Source organism: Schistocerca gregaria, chromosome 2 (assembly GCF_023897955.1).
Source record: "Schistocerca gregaria isolate iqSchGreg1 chromosome 2, iqSchGreg1.2, whole genome shotgun sequence".
Classification (NCBI taxonomy): Eukaryota; Metazoa; Arthropoda; class Insecta; order Orthoptera; family Acrididae; genus Schistocerca; species Schistocerca gregaria.
The window spans coordinates 855426580-855444991 of record NC_064921.1 but is presented as its reverse complement, the minus strand read 5'-3'; the positions used below and the strand labels follow the sequence as shown (position 1 = coordinate 855444991).

The following is an 18412-nucleotide window of genomic DNA, read 5'->3' as shown; positions in this document are numbered from 1 at the left end:
GCTAAGGTAATGAGGAAAGAGGTTTTAGGTAGGGTGGCAGGTGATCGGCATGATAGGAAGTGCTCCATCGCAGTGAGGCCTGGACATGCGGAATATTTGTGTATAAGGAAATATGAACTGTAAACAATGATAAAATGGACAGGGTACAGTACCAAATAGACCAACATAGTAATAAGGTTTTGGAACTGATAAATGGCTTGTCAGATGATCTAAAAAGTGTGAATGAAAAAGTAGATGTAGTATTAGAAAATATATTTATTGTTTTTGAAAATGATTTCATGGCCTAACCTGCATAATAAACAAATAATGTTGATGATGTCAGAGTTGAACAGAAAGCCATAGCAGAAAAATGGAACAGAACTTCAGTAGTTTAGATCAAAAAATTTTAAATGTTGAAAACGGCATGCTAACTAAGGTAAATGTTTTACATCAAAAAATTCAGTAGTTCAGGAAAATTGCATGCACAACAATCTGTTATAAAATAATTGTATTGCGTGATCAAACATTCCAAAAAAAGTTTTCCATCAGACAATTTACATCCAGTGGATTTTCTACACCACTATAGAGATATTTTTGTGTTGGGCATGAGTGATGACGAAAAAATTAAATTTGTTAAAAGATGTGTTGAAGGTGAAGCTCTGTCTTGGGTAAATCTAAATTTAAGTCAGTGGGAGACATACCAAAGTTTCGTAAAACGTTTTTCAAATAAATTTTGATCAGAATCTGAAGAAGGGAGAATTAAAAGTGAATTTCTGAATGGCCCAAATTATAGGAATATGGATGGTACCCTGAAAGAGTTCTGTAAGAATCAACTTAAGAAAATAACTCATCTTGACAAACCATTTGACGAAATGACATTATTTGGTGCACTAAAAAGGAGATTACCAGAAAGGTTGCAGTGGTATTCAGCACATGGATCTGACGATTGCCTTGAACAATTTTTACAATATGTTGACAGGTTGGGAAGGGCATTAGAAAGAAGCATGTATGATAATAATTGAAATGATAGAGATCACAATGGTAATAACTACAGAAACAGATATAACATGGTAATTTCTATCAGGGTCAAAATGGTAACAGAGACAGAAATTTTGAACATCAGCAGAATAGTAATAATAGGGATAACCATGAGCAGTTTAATAGGAGAAACAATCATAGAGGTAACTACTCAGGAATCGGCAGTCTGTCTCAATGAAGATTCACAGTTTTGGGACAAGGAAAAACAACAAATATTGGATCCCCAATTCACACTTGCAATTAGAGAATAATAATAGTGTTAATAATGTGGCACAGGTATCTGAAGTTGGACAGAAAGAGCATCAGGTATCTCATTTATGTTTTGATCAAAAGTTATGCCCTGCAGCATAATTCTAGGGACTTTGGAACCTGTTACACTGTACATGCGATTTGGCTTCTCCCACCCAATACCAGTCCCTCAGAACTGCGGAGATGGGAACTTGCACTCCAACACATCCTTTCATCCCGCCAGCCCCCTGGACTGACCTACATTAACCAACCTCACTCCCATCTACTCTTCAGTCTTCTCCTCTTCCCCTTTTCTCTTTAGCCATTCACACATAATTTCATCCTACATAGTTGTGTTTATCTTTATACTATATACCTCTTTACTTCTGTATGCATCCTCTTTGGTTTGAAGCTGGCACAGTACTTACAGTAGAATATCTTTGGCTTCCCTCTAACACCCGGCCTCCATCATTGCTACCCTCCCTGTTTACCTTTCCCCTGTTGCTTCATAACCTGGGTTGTGAGTAACTGAATCTACTTTCCCTTCTTCCCCTTTTTTCCTCTCTCTCCTCCCTGACGAAGGAACAAAGTTTCCAAAGCTAGGATAGAAATTTTCTGTTCTGTTTTGTGTATCTATCTGTACTGAACTGTGGTAAGTACTGGCCAGCCCCCCTATCTCTTTGTTAGTATTTGTTTCACAGCTTTATGTGAGATTTTCCACTAATCATTTAGATCACCTATATGGTCCATATCCTTCAATGTTTTGTCCATTTTGCTAGCTATTACTTACATCTGTCCATCTGTCATCTAAACACTTTCTCTTCTTCAGTGTTATATGTATATATATATTTTTTCGTCACCAACTGTGCTAATTTCATTTCCCTCCGTCCAATTATCTTCTTCCGTTTACAGTCCACTTCTCTTTACTTATTTATTGATTGATTTATTTATTTAACATTCGATAGTTTTAACGTTCATTTTTCTCTGTTTCCCAGCCAACAATCATTACCAACAATCTGTCTAACAAATTTCCACACCTACGAGTACCATCCATTTCCGTCGATTTCTTGTTGCTGGCGATCTTTTTGTGCTATTGGCTATCTTTATCTGCCACAGGCCAATTTTTTTGAGACATTTTCGCGCTACCCGCGATCTTTTTTTCGCCACTCTGGATCTTTTTTGCTTTTTTGGTAGGGGAAGACCCCTCTCGGACGGTGGAGCGGTAGGAAGACAGAAAGATATTAAGGGCATCGTCCAGGGAGTGGAGAGAGTGCAGCTTGGACATCTGGACCTTGAAGGTCCGAACGAACCGTTCGGCCAATCCGTTGGACGCCGGGTGAAAAGGAGCAGTGTGAATCAAGCGGATGCCCAAGGTGGTTCAAAAAGCCTTCAATTCTGCCGAGGTAAACTGAGGGCTGTTGTCAGTCACCAACGTCTCTGAAACACCCTCAATTGCAAAAATGCGGGAAAGCGCTTGGATAGTTTGGACGGACGTCGTGGAAGTCATGAAGGAGACATAAGGGTACCCGCTACCAGCGTCGACCAGGATATACCAGGAAAATCCAAGGAAGGGACCCGCAAAATCGAGGTGTAACCAGGACCATGGAGTAGGAGCATCCGGCCATGGGACAAGGCAGCGCGGTGGCGCCGCTTGCTGCTGCTGGCATGACGGACAGGAAGCCACCATTTGCGCGATACAATCTACAGAAAAGTAATCCAACAATCTACAGAAAAGTAATCCAACAAGCAAAAAAAATATACAATGATAAATTTATAAAGGAATCTAACAATAAAATGAAAGGCTTGTGGACAGTTGTAAAAAATGAAACAAACAGTAAGCAGCATGTTATAAACAAAACATTAAAACCAAACCTAAATGATCCCCACAAAATAGTAAATGGTTTTAATGAAGAAAAACTGCCACAGACCAAATGCTCAACACCAAACACTAATGGAAACCATACCAGTACAGGCATCAATGTCTCTTCACAAAGTCTTCAATACTGAAGTACTTATAGCTGTGAAAGTACTAAAGAATAAGCACTCCAGTGGCAGTGACAACATTCCTGATTTAGTTGTAAAGAAATGTGGAGAATCCATTGTAGAACTCCTAACCCACATAATAAATGCATCCTTTACAAATGAAGCTTTCCCTGACCTACTAAAGACTTCTAAAATTACCCCACTTCACAAAAAGGTCCCTAAAAATTATGTAGCCAATTACAGGCCCATAGCACAACTCAGCTCATTCTGAAAAATATTTGAAAAATTATTTCACACCAGATTGGAAGGCTTTATTAACAAACTATCCTGATTAACAAAACACCAGCATGGTTTTAGAAAACAAAAGACAACTACCACAACTATTTATGAGTATCTTAACAAAACCTTAAAAGCACTGGATAATAAGGAAATCACTACTGGTATCTTTTTAGATTTATCCAAAGACTTTGATGTAATTGACCTTGCTATACTCCTTAAGAAGCTAGCAAATATAGGTATAAGAGGAATTTGCAAACAAATGGTTAGAATCTTACCTGTCAAACAGATTACAAAAGTTGAAATTAATTTTGAAAAAAGATTACAACTACCCATCAATGTACTATCCACTCGTTATCCACTCGTCTGACACAATGCCTATTAGGTATGGTGTACCACAAGGCTCAATCCTGGGACCCATACTGTTTCTGCTATACATTGAGGACATAAGCACAAAACTTGCTACTGGACATACTACATTATTTGCTGATGACACGAGTATACTAGTAATAGGTACTGATATAGAGGACTACAACCAAAAAATTAAACCACTTATGTCATCACTCAGAAAATGGTTCAATGAGAACAAACTGATGATAAATATACAGAAAACAACTTACATCAATTATGACTCTCATCCCAAAAACAAGAAATGCCAATGTGGTTCTAAATAACCAAGAGCTTATGTGTGTGGATTCTGTCCAAGTTTCTTGGCATATGGCTTGAAGAAAATCTTAATTGGGAGACTCGCACAAATCATATTTCAAAAAAGCTGTCAACTGTTAAGGATACTCAAAAAATCAGTCACAGAATCTCTTCTCATACATGTACATTATGCTTACTTCCACTCTACATTACAGTATGGAATCATATTTTGGGGGAACTCACCTGGGGGTACATATATTTTCAAAATGCAAAAAGATGCAGTACGGATAATATGCAACCTAAGACATAACGAATCATGCAGATAACATTTCAAAACAAATGGCATTGTGACACTGTCCTCTGCTTACATTTATAATATCGTCTCATTTGTCAAGTCATACCTGTTAAACAATTACTGCACATTAAAATCCAATGGAGATATTCATAACTATGCAATAAGGCAGCAATCTGACCTACATATGATTCAGTCCAGAACTAGCTGCTACCAAAAAAGTGTTTTAAATGTTGGGATACAAATGTATAATAATTTACCAAATGAAATCAAAGCAACAAAGAACCCAAGAGTCTTCACACAACAGTTAAAAAAATGGCTCTTGGACCAATGGTTTTATGCAGTTGATCATTTTTTTTAAAGGGGTTAAAATTGTAAACAATTTTATAAAAAATGTTCAATTAGGTCTGAAAATAATATACTGTGCATGTCTATGAAATATACTGGATTATTACATACTGTGCATGTCTAGAAGTATACCGTACTGGATTATTTTACTATTACATTTGTATTGGCTTTGTTTTTATTTTACTATTACATTTTTATTGGCTTTTTTTTTATTTTACTATACAACCTTTGTATTTACTGTTTTGTTAAAGATAGCTAACTTCCTCATTACAAAATAATGCAAAATCAGTTTATTAAAAATTACTTGCAAATATGTCCTCTTCACCTGTCCAATATCATATGTACAACTGTGCAATTCTATGGTTTGTATTGACTGTTTTGTTTAAGATAGATAATTTCCTCGCTACAAAATAATGTAAAAATCAATTTGTAAAAATTGCTTGTAAATATGCTTTCTTGACCTGTCCAATGTCATACGTACAACCGTGTAATTCTATGATTTGTATTAACTGTTTTGTTTAAGACAGATAATTTCATCGCTACTAAATAATGTAAAAAGCAATTTGTAAAAATTACTTGTAAATATGCTCTCTTGACCTGTCTAATATCATATGTACAACTGTACAATACTATGATTGCCTGTACCAATAAAAAACAATACAATAATTACTGCATCCAAATGCCAAGTTTTTCTTTCTCGTACATTTTCATGATTTAAATTTTTCCCTATAAAATCAAGTAGTTTGCGTGTTTGCGAATGGTAGTACCACAGTTACGTAACACACACTTCTCAAGGTATAGTCGTAAAGGATATAGATAACCATTTTAAATTCCTGGATGGTTATATCTTTGGCAGTAACACGAAACAACGCGCGCTACCTGTTGCTACGCACATTGTTGCCTTAAATTTCAGTAACTCTGTTGTCTGTTGGCATGCTCTTTTTTTAAGATATTGCATTGTGGAGGTAGTTTTCAGTGTACACATTAGTCCTTAATAATGTTTATTACTTAGAAGAAATATGTTTGAAAACCTGACACACTTTTGCTGAATAATTTAAAAGTGTTCGTAGTTTAGAGGTGGCTGCTACTTCGTGGTGTCCGTTAGAAGTTTCAGTTGTGGCATTGGGTTGTTAAGTTATCCAGCTACAGACTTTTGAAAGTTAACGTACTTCAGATGGCGAAGCCACGTCTCTTTCAGACATTCGAGTGTACACCAGAACTTTTTTCACTAGACACATTTAATTTGTACCCAAATGTGTTACAGTGTATGAAGCTTTGAAATGCGATTTTATGTTTCTGAATAGCTCTAAGTCGTGTAGATATCAATGTAACTGTTTTAGGAAGAAATGAATAATCGGATTGTCACGTTCTGTAAGTTCTAGTGAGCTTTTCGGTACAATGCAATTTAATTTTCGGCTACAGAGATAAACCACATGCTGAATCTCAGCAAAATTTTTCCTGGAATTTTATCCGAGATAACATTATCAATTCTATTTTCAAGTTGGTGAGAAAGATAGACACCCCAAAACTACAGAAAAATTTTCCAGTTTTTTCAGAATGACTTTCTCTCCTTAGCCCAGTGTGCGCCGAAATGAAAGGTCCTGCCACTACAATTAAATATTCCTAGTGGAATTCCAGAACGCAGTACGCAAAGACCCGCTGCAAGTTTCTTTGAGTTGTGGACGGAATGATTGGTAGGCCGGAACGCGAACTATTTTTTGAGCCTTATAGGAGTCATAGGGCGCTTGATGTAACAGATCACATTTGCATGTCACCGCTGAAGAATTTTTGGCTATGCTTCTACTCGTGAAGATGTACATTACAACTTAATAAGTTCAACACTTGCCTCTAATTTCATTATTGAAAGAATTAAAAAAAGAAAGCACTAGTCACTAAAATGCCACGGAAGTCTTGTGCAGCATTGAGATAAATAGCCATATGAACTTGACGTTGGCATATATCTCTTTCAACGCAGTACATATTTCACCCTTCATATGAGAATGAGGTATGAATAATTAATTACGATGTACACCATATAGATGTATACAATTTTGCATTTTCTTGTTATACTGCATTATCGAATGTAGCATAAGGGTTTTGAATATGTAGATAACAAACGTGCAACGACGTCGTTGCGAGAGAACAGTGCAGCGAGTAGCCGTTGTTGCGACGCTAGTGTGCAACAAACAGCTGAAGTGCAGTATGCGCGTGACGTCACATAGAAGCTCGCTTATTGATTACGGAGGAGACTGACTATTCACAAGCAGAAGGCAACTGACAGCGCACATGGCGGGGGAGTGAGGTGTGGAAGCGAGGCAGCACAAATTAAACTGACAGAGCTCAAGGTAAAACCGCGAGCGCATTGTTGCGAACAGTTTAGTTGCCTTCAATCCAAACGACATTTTACCCTGACATTCGAGATATCATTAAAATGCATTCCTTAACTTCGTGCTACCGGTACTCTTTTCGGTCATCATTGGTCATAGAGCCAAACGGAAAGTGGAGGAATGAAAGAAAAGAGTCTTGTTTTCAAAAGCATTTGCGCTATTCTTCAATGCGCAATTCTGTGGAATACAATTACGTTAAAGCAGTAAAAATAAGAGGAAAAGAATGTTATTGCTCACCACGTACGGCAAATGTCTTTGCACATTAGTGTTAAACTTAATAACTTTGTAGATAGCTGATGAGAACTCCTCGAACAACTTAAGTAAAGAGCACAGTTTTCCATAGAATGTACATGAGCTTATATTTGAACGTATGTCAGGATACCGAAGTATGTCTCCTCATTTTCATATTTATTTGCCTGTAGACAACTGCTGTGTTGTATAGGCATCGTCATATCAGGAGAATCTGTTCACTTTAGTGAAAGAAAATAGTGAAACAGCACTGACGACATGGACTGGGGTTCATCATATTGTTTCATCATCTAGTATGAGCATCCATTACCTCCCATAAGTTCTGATATTCTATTTCGCCAGAATCAATAATGCCTTCATAATAAAAATTTGTTCATGGACTGCTTCATTGCCAGTTTCTTATGGGTTGTAGATATAGTCGTTATGTTCAGAATTATTTGCCAAAATCATGGCAACCAGTTATATTAGGTAGAATTTAGGGTTACTTAATATCATTTGTAATCTACATCCAAGTGTATTATGCTTTCAACTTTTTCATGCTATTTAATTAATATTGTCACAATTATTTGTGATGTGTCAGTGTAGAGTCTACACTGTTAAGAGTGACAATGTAGGCTGACAATAGTGGAAGAGAAAGGCAGCTGTAGTGCAGAAATGAACATTAAAAGAGAAAGTAATAGCCATTAAATATAAATACTGAAAAAAATGGCAAATATCATTATATATTGGTCTCAGAACCTATACAGTTTACCAGATTACTTATTCATATTATCTTCTGTCACTTGTAAACACTGTTTTGAAGTTGAAGTCATTCAAATGATTATGTGGTCTGTCACTTGATTTACCAACATGTGATTACAGTTTCACCCTCAGCAGCTTTTTACATACCTTACCGGTTGCATTCTCCTAGACTTCTGCTGATAATGTTTTTGCATATAATTCGTTTAGCATACTGCAGTGTCTAACCGCTCATCATATGCTTTCTATGTTCTATAAAGGGTGATACTGTTTCCTTCATTGCAGGCTGTTAAGAAGGTTTTAAAGAAGCCTCTTCATTCAGCATTGGTGTACCTACTAAGGTAATACTCTTACAGAACAGTCTCTCCTCTTCTGTTAGCTGTATGCTTAGTTCTCCTGATGACTCAGTACATATTAAACCATTTCTCTGTGTGCTTCCCAGCCATTACATCAGTTCCTACAATCCAAAGATTAGGCTGTACACCATGGTTGTTAAGTCAGAAGCACTGTAGTGAGTAAGAAAGGAGAAATGGAAGAAACAGAGGAGAAGGAAAGAAAATTTTTAAGGAAACACTCATACCACAAAAAAGAAACAGTGTTATGTAATGGTACATATAAGGGGAAAAATGAACATCTAAACAATGAGGTGGAGAAGATCACAGACAATGTACGCAAGAGAAGGATGAAGTTTTATGGGCACGTGTTCAGTCACTTCTTCAAATACATGGATGTGAAATCTAAAATGCAATGTAGTAATGTGCTGTTTGTGAAGTCTTTATTAAATAATCCTAGTAAAACTGTCCTCATTTTTTGCAAACTAAATTTATTAAACTTGTGGATAGGATCTTCTTTTAATAAACCTCCTCCATCTTGTGAAGTAAATAAGCAGCAGTCATTGTTGATGAAGCAAGAATTTCTATTATATACCTAGATGTAAAGAGGTAAGCTTTCAAGCAGAAATCATTTTTATCTTTGTAGGTACAGCAGTGTTCTGAGATGGTTCGTGTTGTTAGGTTACAGGTCAAGCCCAGTGAGTGAATGCTTGTGAGCAATCTCTGTTGCAGTCGCTATGTTACTTGGGAAAGACCACCACTGCCCATATGTGGTAAGGGATCCCTCAAGCATGATCGAGGTTAAAATTCTCATCAAGTAACTGATTTTAGCCTCCTTGTTGTTTAGCATGAATGTAAAATTTGGAATAGTCTGACAATAACAGACTAGTAGGTAACTTAACAGGAATAGCATTTCCACTTATCTGACAGAATTTTGTATGACTAAAAGTTAAGCAGAGTGATTTTTCAGAATAAACCTGGCTCTTCAGTGTTGTTGTTTTGTAGATAATACATTTTGGAAATGTCAGTGTATGGAAGATATGCTTGTGTTGCAGGGAGTATGAAAAATATTCTGAATTGTCGATTTACACTTGAGTGTAGATGTAAGAGGTTGCCTTTCATTAAGAAATTCAAATAGTACACAGTCACTTATATGGAAAAATGTCAGGTCATTACAGAAATGTCACTATCATAATGTTGACATTAGGACTGCTAACTGAGTGGGAAAGATCTTGGAACTGTTGCACTGTCTGGTTTGTGGAATCCAGGCATTTCTTTCACCATTTACAGTGTAAATTAAGAACATTTCATCCTACCATTGTCTCCCAGGTCATTCTGGAGGCACATACACAACAGGCATATCCTAATGCCTGTATTTTCTTTGACCTTTAAAAGGCCTACAACATTATGTGGAGGTATAATATCCTGGGACAGCTCTGTGTGTGTCGCTTCCTTGAATGTCTTCCATGTTTTTAGCTTTCTTTCTCTCTTTCTGTTATTTTCGATGTGGACTCAGTGATGGTGTGTCAGACCATTTAAACCAGAGAATGTTGTCTTTCAAGGCGGTATTTTAAATGAATTCAGTTTTGTATATTACACATAAGAAGTAAAATGCCTACAAGGAACCCTATTCAGTGCTCCTTATCTGCATGTGATTTTTCAGTATTCTGCTTTTTGTCCAGCTTTGCAGCACTTAAACAACAGTTGCAACTACCACTAAGTTCCTGGAGGTAGGGCAATTCAACTAGTGACACTGTATTTTCGACTTTCGAATACTTAGAATTATGGTGATTACTTTGAATTTGGAAGATAAAGTTTTTGTGTCTCATTTTGAGTTATTATTCTACCTAGTAAAAGAATTGGAAGGTATTTTCCTTAAAGCATTCAACGTTTTAAATTGCATCAGGCACTAGATAGGAGGGAGCAGTTTTTATTGAATATTCGTTGGACCCCAGGTTTGTATAGGTCTACTAGTGCTTCATACTTGAAGACAGTTAGTGCAGTCTAGTGTGAGAAAATTAGGCTGGCCACATATTCTTTTTGGATCAGTCCCATTCACAAGCCTTCCATCAAGGTTGTTGAACAGTTCCTTTGCTTCACATGGAACTCATCTTGGTGCAGAAAGGCAATAAAATGTGCACTTCTCCACAACCGCTGATGCACGTAATCATTGTTCACCCTACCCCACTCACTGGTATGATACTTCAACAGTCATTTGGGATCATCTTGGCATAGCATTGTGCACTCACACAATTGTTTGTACTTCTTGCAGAATGTTGTAGTGCAAAACTGGGGTGGAATTCATTATTTGTCTCTTGACATAAATTAAGAGCCAAAATGATTTTACAATTGGTTATAAATTGATGTACGTGTCTACTGATTTACTATGTAAACCAAAAGAATCCCCCCCACTGAAAATTTGGTCTAATGCCGTGTTATCTCTTTGAATCACTTGAATTTGAATAAGTTTGCAATAAAAGTTTGTTAGAATACTAAACTGTATGCAGTGAATATGTATGAAAAGCTGTTAGGATAGTTTTTGCAGTTTATAATGGTGCTATGTTCCAGAAAACATAACTGAAGATGGTTGTCCCAATGCGCAACTGCTGCTCGGTGTTCACGCTTCGTCAGAGCACAATGCTAATAGCTATTGTTGAATTGGTGAGTTAACTATTATTATTATTATTATTATTATCATACATTATTTTCTTAGAAGTTGTCAGAATCAATAATGAAATAGTAAATTTAATGTGAACCACATCCTAGCTATGATACTGTCCTGAGAATGACTAATTCTTAGATAGGTAGTAAAAGGCCATGGAATTTTGCAGAAATATTAGCGAAATATGTGGCTGTTTGAATATTGAATGTCATATAGGCATTGTGGACATTTGTGTGTGTTATTTTGTTCTCTTATTATGATTTGTTCATATAGGACAACAGCAAGTGTTCACTCTCAGATCAAATCTTTGTTCTGATACAGTATGCGTTCTAGCTGACTTGTCAGTTGTAATATACATACAGGACAAATCTAATCTAAAGTTGTGGTGTACTAGGTGTTACATCTGTAGATAGATGAAATTAATCACCATTCAGCTAGACAAAATTAATCACCTGTATACATACATAACTAAACAAGAGATATAATTACACATTCAGGTAGGTCCTACTTACAGATGAAGTAACATATAGTTATCTCTCTTGAAATCTTCTACACTACAATAGCATTTATTGGTGAGGTCTTTTTCTAGATCTGCTTCAGTATTTTTGATGTATGTTATGTTTCCACTTCCTACTTTTATTTATAAATTTCATACCCACTTGTAAAATTTTTTCATGCAGGTTCATTCTCTGGCTAGATAATGTTACTTCTTCTTGCACCTATGTTCTTAGCCTACTTCCTGAAATTGTTCAAAAGATATATAGCTCAGCCTGTAAACATTCTGTTTACAATGATCATGTTGTTAATGGGTTCCATAGGGGTTCAGGTCTTTTTTACTTGTAAATACTTTGTAGCAAGTCCCTGGCAGTGGAAACAATCTTCCTTCTGATATGAGTTTTCTTGAGGATGTGGACATGGATATGGATATTGATGGTATCAGTAAATTATGAGACAGAATTGATGGCCAATACTTACCTTGAGGAGGTGAAATGAGTTGTTTTTGTTGAGGGACACATAAAAGTACAAGTAATACTCTTCCTATAGATATGTTGGTGAAGGTTAAAAAGGAGGGATTGGTTTTACTGATGGCTAAAGATTAATTGAGCAAAAGACTATGTTGCCAACACTAAGTGTGCTGATGAATAGACTGTCTAGGGATGGGTGCATGATATATCTCTCTTCCCTCATCCCTACGATTCTCTACTCTGGCTCACATTTGTGCTCAGAGACGAGTCCTGGAAATGTATCCTCTGGTGCTCTGCCTGTTCTGCTTCTAGTGGTAAGGTGTCTCCTTTCTCTTCTTAATCAAATAAATTTGTGTCTCCATGCCTTACTAAGGATGTATTCATGGTCACCATTCATTAGCTGGTCTCTCAGTTGCATTTTGATGTTGTCATTAATGACTCAGTACCAATATTTTAACATAAGTGTTAAAACCGTACTAAAACCCCAGACACCAGACTTAGATAGTACAAGAAAGTCCTTGACACTATCAGCAAATAGTGTCTGTAGCCAGTGGTGTTTCCTGAGAATCAGTTGATCTTTCCAAATAATACATCACTGTATTGGGCAAACACAAAATCTGCATTATTCTCAGGTTCCTCTTTCATTTCTGCCATTTGTACTGTTAGTGTGACATAAAGAACTTGCATAATCTGCCACTTTGAATAGCTGTTCCTACAGAAAACTATTTGCAGATATTCTAGTTCTTGGGTGAAACTCTCCATTTCCAAGAGGGTACGAGCCCAATTTACCAATATTTTGAGCATTGTGTTCCTTTTCACTTGATGGTGGTAGATGTTTGCTTGCAAGTACAAGTCATCTACATCCACATCTATACATCAAACCACCGTGAAGTGCATGGCAGGGGATATGTCCCATTGTCTAATTATTATGATTTCTTCCCATTCCATTCATGTGTGGAGTGTGAGAAGAATGAGTGTTTGAATGCTTCTGTGCAAATTGTATTTATTCTAATCTTATCATCACGATCAATATGTGAACAATAAATAGCGGGTTGTAGTATATTCCTAGAGTCATCATTTAAAGCCAGTTCTTGAAACATTGTTAATAGATTTTCTTAAGATACTTTACATCTATCTTCAAGAGTCTGCTGTTCAGTTACTTCAGTATCTCTGTGAAACTTTCCTGTGGATCAAACAAACTTATGACCATTTGTGCTGCTCCTCTCTGTATACATTCAGTATTGCCTGTTAGTTCTATTTGGTATAGGTCCTACATGCTTGAGCAGTATTCCAGAACTGGTCACACAAATGATTTATAAGCAGCCTCTTTTGTAGACTGATTACACTTCCCAGTATTCTACCAATAAACCAAAGTCTATCACCTGCCTTACCCATGACTGAACCTATGTGATCATTCCATTTCATATCCCTACAAAGTGTTACACTCAGGTGTTTGCGTGAGTTGGCTAATTCCAACAGTTGTTGTTGTTGTGGTTTTCAGTCCTGAGACTGGTTTGATGCAGCTCTCCATACTAATCTATCTTGTGCAAGCTCCTTCATCTCCCAGTACCTACTGCAGCCTACATCCTTCTGAATCTGCTTAGTGTATTCATCTCTTGGTCTCCCTCTACGATTTTTACCGTCCACGCTACCCTCCAATGCTAAATTTGTGATCCCTTGATGCCTCAGGACATGTCCTACCAACCGATCCCTTCTTCTAGTCAAGTTGTGCCACTAACTTCTCTTCTCCCCAATCCTATTCAATACCTCCTCATTAGTTACGTGCTCTACCCACCTAATCTTAACTCACTGATATTATAGTCATTTGATACTATCGTGTTTTTTGTGAAGTGCACAATTTTACATTTTTGAGTATGTAAAGCAGGTTGCCAACCTTGCACAACTTTGAAATCTGATCACAGTACCTCACTACAGATAACTGCATCATCTGCAAAATGCCTGAGGCTACTATTAATATTGTCTGAAAGGTCATTAATATACAACATGAGCAGCAAAGATCCCAACACACTTATTTGGGGCACACCTGAAGCTACTTCTACACCTGATGATGACTCTCCATCCAAGATGACATGCTGCATCCTCCCTAACAAAAAGTCCTCAGTCCAGTCACAAATTTCACTTGATACTTCATATGATCATCCTTTGGACAATAAGTGTAGGAGTGGTACTGAGTCAAATGCTTTTCAGAAATCAAGAAATACTGCATCTACCTGTCTGCCTTGATCAAAAGCTTTCAGTATGTCATGTGAGAAAAGTGCGAGTTGGGTTTCACATGATTGATGTTTTCGGAATTCATGCTGGTTGACATGGAAGAGGTCATTCTGTTAGAGATAGCTCACTTGGTTTAAGCTCAGAATATGTTTTAAGATTCTACTGCAAATAGATGTCAAAGATATTGGATGGTAGTTTTGTGGATCACTTCTACTACCCTCTTTTGCAGATGGTGAAACAGCCACAACAGATCATAGAAGAGGGGCTAACAGCCACCAATTCAGTATAGAATCGTATGGGGATTCCAACTGGAGCTGGAACTTTGTTCAGTTTTAACAATTTCAGCTGTTTGTCAATACCACTGACACTAATACTTATTTCACTCATCTTTTCAGCAGTATTAGGATTAAATTGGGGAACTTCTCTCTTACAGTAGAAGATTTCAGTATATCATTTTGGCATGTATGGCAGGAAGGAGTCGAAGTAAAGGAAGAGAAGATGCTAACAAAAGGAATGTCAGTAGATACAGAAATGATAAAATTGAACAAAGCTCCAGGGCCTGATGGAATCCCTATCAGATTATATACCAAATTTATGGCTGAGATAGCCACTCTTCTAGCCATAATCTAGTTGACAGATCCCTCTAACAAAAAGCCATGCCCATTTCCTGGAAGAGAGCACAGATCACACCAGTCTACAAGAAGGCTAGTAGATGTGATCCACAAAACTACCATCCAATATCCTTGACATCAATTTGTGTAGAATCTAGGAACACATTCTGATCTCAAACTTTGCGAGATATCTCAAACAAAATGACCTCCTCCATGTCAATCAGTGTGGATTCCGAAAACATCAACCATGTGAAACCCAACTCACACTTTTCTCGCATGACATACTGAAATCTTTGGATCAAGGCTGTCAGGTAGAAGCAGTATTTCTTTATTTCTGAAAAACAATTGACTCAGTACCACACTTCCACTTATTGTCAAAAGGACAGTCATATGGAGTAGACTTCGATTTATAGGTAGAATAGTGAGAAGCATAATCAGTCTACAAAGGAAACTTGGGCGACCAATTTTCGAATATGCATAAGTGTGTGGGGCCCATACCAAATAGGACTAACAGGGGATATTGAATGTATACAGAGAAGGGCAGCACAAATGGTCATAGGTTCGTTTGATCCATAGGAAAGTGTCACAGAGATACTGAGTTAAATAAACTGGCAGACTCTTGAAGATAGACTTTTCAAGATAGACGTAAACAATCTTGAGAAAGTCTACTAACAAATTTTCAAGAACGAGCTTTGGATGATGATGTACTACAACCCCCTATGTGTCGCTCACATAGGGATTGTGAGGATAAGATTAGGATAATTACAGTACACACGAAGGGCATTTGAACAATCATCCTTCTTGCATTCCATATGTGACTGGAATGGTTACAACCCTGTTCACTGGTACAATGAGACATATCAACTGCCATGTACTTCATGGTGGTTTGCAGAGTAATGTGGTATCTAGATGTAGAAGTAGATAATGTGCTTAATAATAATAATAATAATAATAATAATAATAATAATAATAATAAAGGTTTTATTGTCTTTAGGCCATTACAGCAATTGACAATGTCAAATGAAGATACAATTTATAATACAGTCTGATAAGGTATTGACTACTGAAATATTTTAGCTTATATTACAATAAATGTACATCTGTTGGATTACTGCATTTTACAGTTGAAGAATTCATTGGTATCATAGAATGGATGGGCAATAAACCATTCATGCAGCCTTTCTTTGAATGTATGTTCAGGAAGATCCTGTATAGCAAATGGCAGCTTATTAAGTAGTTTGTGCCCTGTGACTTCATAGCTATTTATTGATTTTGATAATCTGTGGTAAGGCGTGTATATGTGTTTGATGCTTCTTGTGTTAACAATATACATTTTCTCAACGTTTCACATCTTGTAGGTTCTTCGTAAAGATTAAGACATTGTGTGTATAGAGGTTTATTACTGTCATAATTTTTTGTTTAGTAAATAAGGGTTTGCAGTGAGCCTAATGTGAAGAATTTGTAATTATCCTAATGGCTTTCTTCTGCAATAATAGGACATCATGTATATGACTACATTTACCCCACAAGATAATGCCATAAGATATTATACTTTGGAAAAATGCAAAATAAAATGATCAGATGTATGTTTCAGGTACACAATTTCTGAATTGTCTTAATAAATAAATTACTCTAGATAGCTTACTATTAATGTAGTTTACATGTTGGTCCCAGGATAACTTTTCGTCTAAATAAACTCCCAGGAATTTAACAGAACTAGGGTCATCAGATAGTGGCTTGTCCCTTAGAGTGAAGATTATCTGCTGAGTTTTATTTTCATTTAGCAGGAAACCATTTGCTCTGAACCAATATGCTGCATGAGTGAGTGTTTTTTCAGCACAGGTTTTAAGGTCATTAAGATTGTTGAAGTTAACAAGAAGTCAGGGAAATAGAGCAAGGAGGCAAAGGTAGCAATTACTACAAAAATTAACAGAAATTCAGAATACAGTTTCCAAGGGAGAGCTGAATGGTTTAAGACGTGATTAGGAGAATAAATATTAAGAATTAATAGGTTACTAGAATGCTATAGTAAAAAAGCCTGAGGCTCATATCAAAAAACTAGAACGAGTATCTCACAAGCAAGAAAAATGATTCAGAGCACAAGTAACAGCAAATAATGAGTAGCAAGATAAATTAAGAAAACACAGAACCCAAATAAACAACATAGAAAAATTACTGACAGTGGCCAAACTAAAAATAGAATTATCTCATCTTGAAAATGAGAGCAAAATTGTGACAATAGAAAAGATGGTGAATGCATGATTAAGTTCACTGGAAACAGTACAGAGTATGGCTAAAGAAGATATTGTAGTCAGTGAACATGATTTTTTCCAAAAAAGAGGGTCCTAAATGAAGAATATGAATGTTTCCAGCAGTGTGTGCTCTGATGTGTCTGCTGCACTGATATGACACTTTCTGACAGATTAAAATTGTGTGCTGGACTGAGACTCAAACTCGAGACCTTTGTCACTTGTGGGCAAATGCTCTATAACACTGTAGTAGTAGTAGTAGTAGTAGTAGTAGTAGTAATAAATGGTGATGCTGGGAATGATATAGAGGTTCCAGACATGAACTAAGACATGAACTCTGTACCTTTGCCATTCGCAGGCAAGTGCTCTAGAGCATTTGCCCATAAAAAACGAAGATCTTGAGTTCGTGTCTGTCCAGCACACAGTTTCAATCTACCAGGAAGTTTAATATGAATGCTGTTGTGGCATGTAGTCACAAATTGAATTTATAAAAAGCAATCCATTTCACAGATTTAATGCCAAAGGTTAGTTACACCCAGTCATATTATTACAAAACTTCAATGCAAAGGTGAAAAAAGTCATTAAACATCCAACTTTTAAATGACATGTCATCAACAAAATATTAATTCAAAATGCACTTGTATGTGTTTGGTTCCCAATGAAGAAAATTCAGCAAAATATTTGCTTTGTTGACAGATTGGTAGAGAAGGAAGCAGCAAACTAGATACAGCATCTACAAAACGACAAGATAATGTATAAGGAATTTTGAGAATACCTTCGTAGCAAAGTGATGGTCACAAAACTTAATAAAAACTAATATTCACCAGCCATGCAAGAGTGGGGAAATGCTACTGGAACAAAAGCACTTTTCAGAAAGTCCATTCAAAGACGTCATGCACTGGGTGTAAGACAGCAATTATTACTGTAACATATGTGGAACAGATCATCAAATCAGCAGATCGACCATGCAGAAGATTAGTGTAAATTGAGGAAGAAGGATTAGTGAAAATGGAGATAGTATTGGATACCAAACAAGAAACAATGATAACCAACGAGGAGAATTGGAGATAGGAAGAATGGAAGGGGTAAAGATAGAGATGACTTTTTACGCCAAGAGAAGACAAAATGTGAAAACAACAGGGAGAGGAATTGTAACAAGAGAAACACAGCTTAGTTCAAGCTAAGCCCTGTCTTGGAA

At 36.6% G+C, this 18412-nt stretch overlaps 1 protein-coding gene across 2 annotated transcripts in view; it reads left to right on the top strand.

Moving 5' to 3' along the window:
- Positions 1-6992: 6992 nt before the first annotated feature.
- LOC126335225 (uncharacterized) overlaps positions 6993-18412 on the top strand; it is a 193677-nt gene continuing 182257 nt past the window's right edge. Inside the window, exons 1-3 of one of the 2 annotated variants that reach the window (XM_049998263.1) lie at positions 7011-7134; positions 8449-8504; positions 11064-11156. In XM_049998263.1, coding sequence (XP_049854220.1) covers positions 11079-11156 — 78 coding nt within the window. In that variant the 5' untranslated portion in view covers positions 7011-7134; positions 8449-8504; positions 11064-11078. Of the gene's footprint in view, positions 7135-8448; positions 8505-11063; positions 11157-18412 lie in introns of both variants that reach the window. The other variant, XM_049998264.1, reaches the window with a different exon arrangement.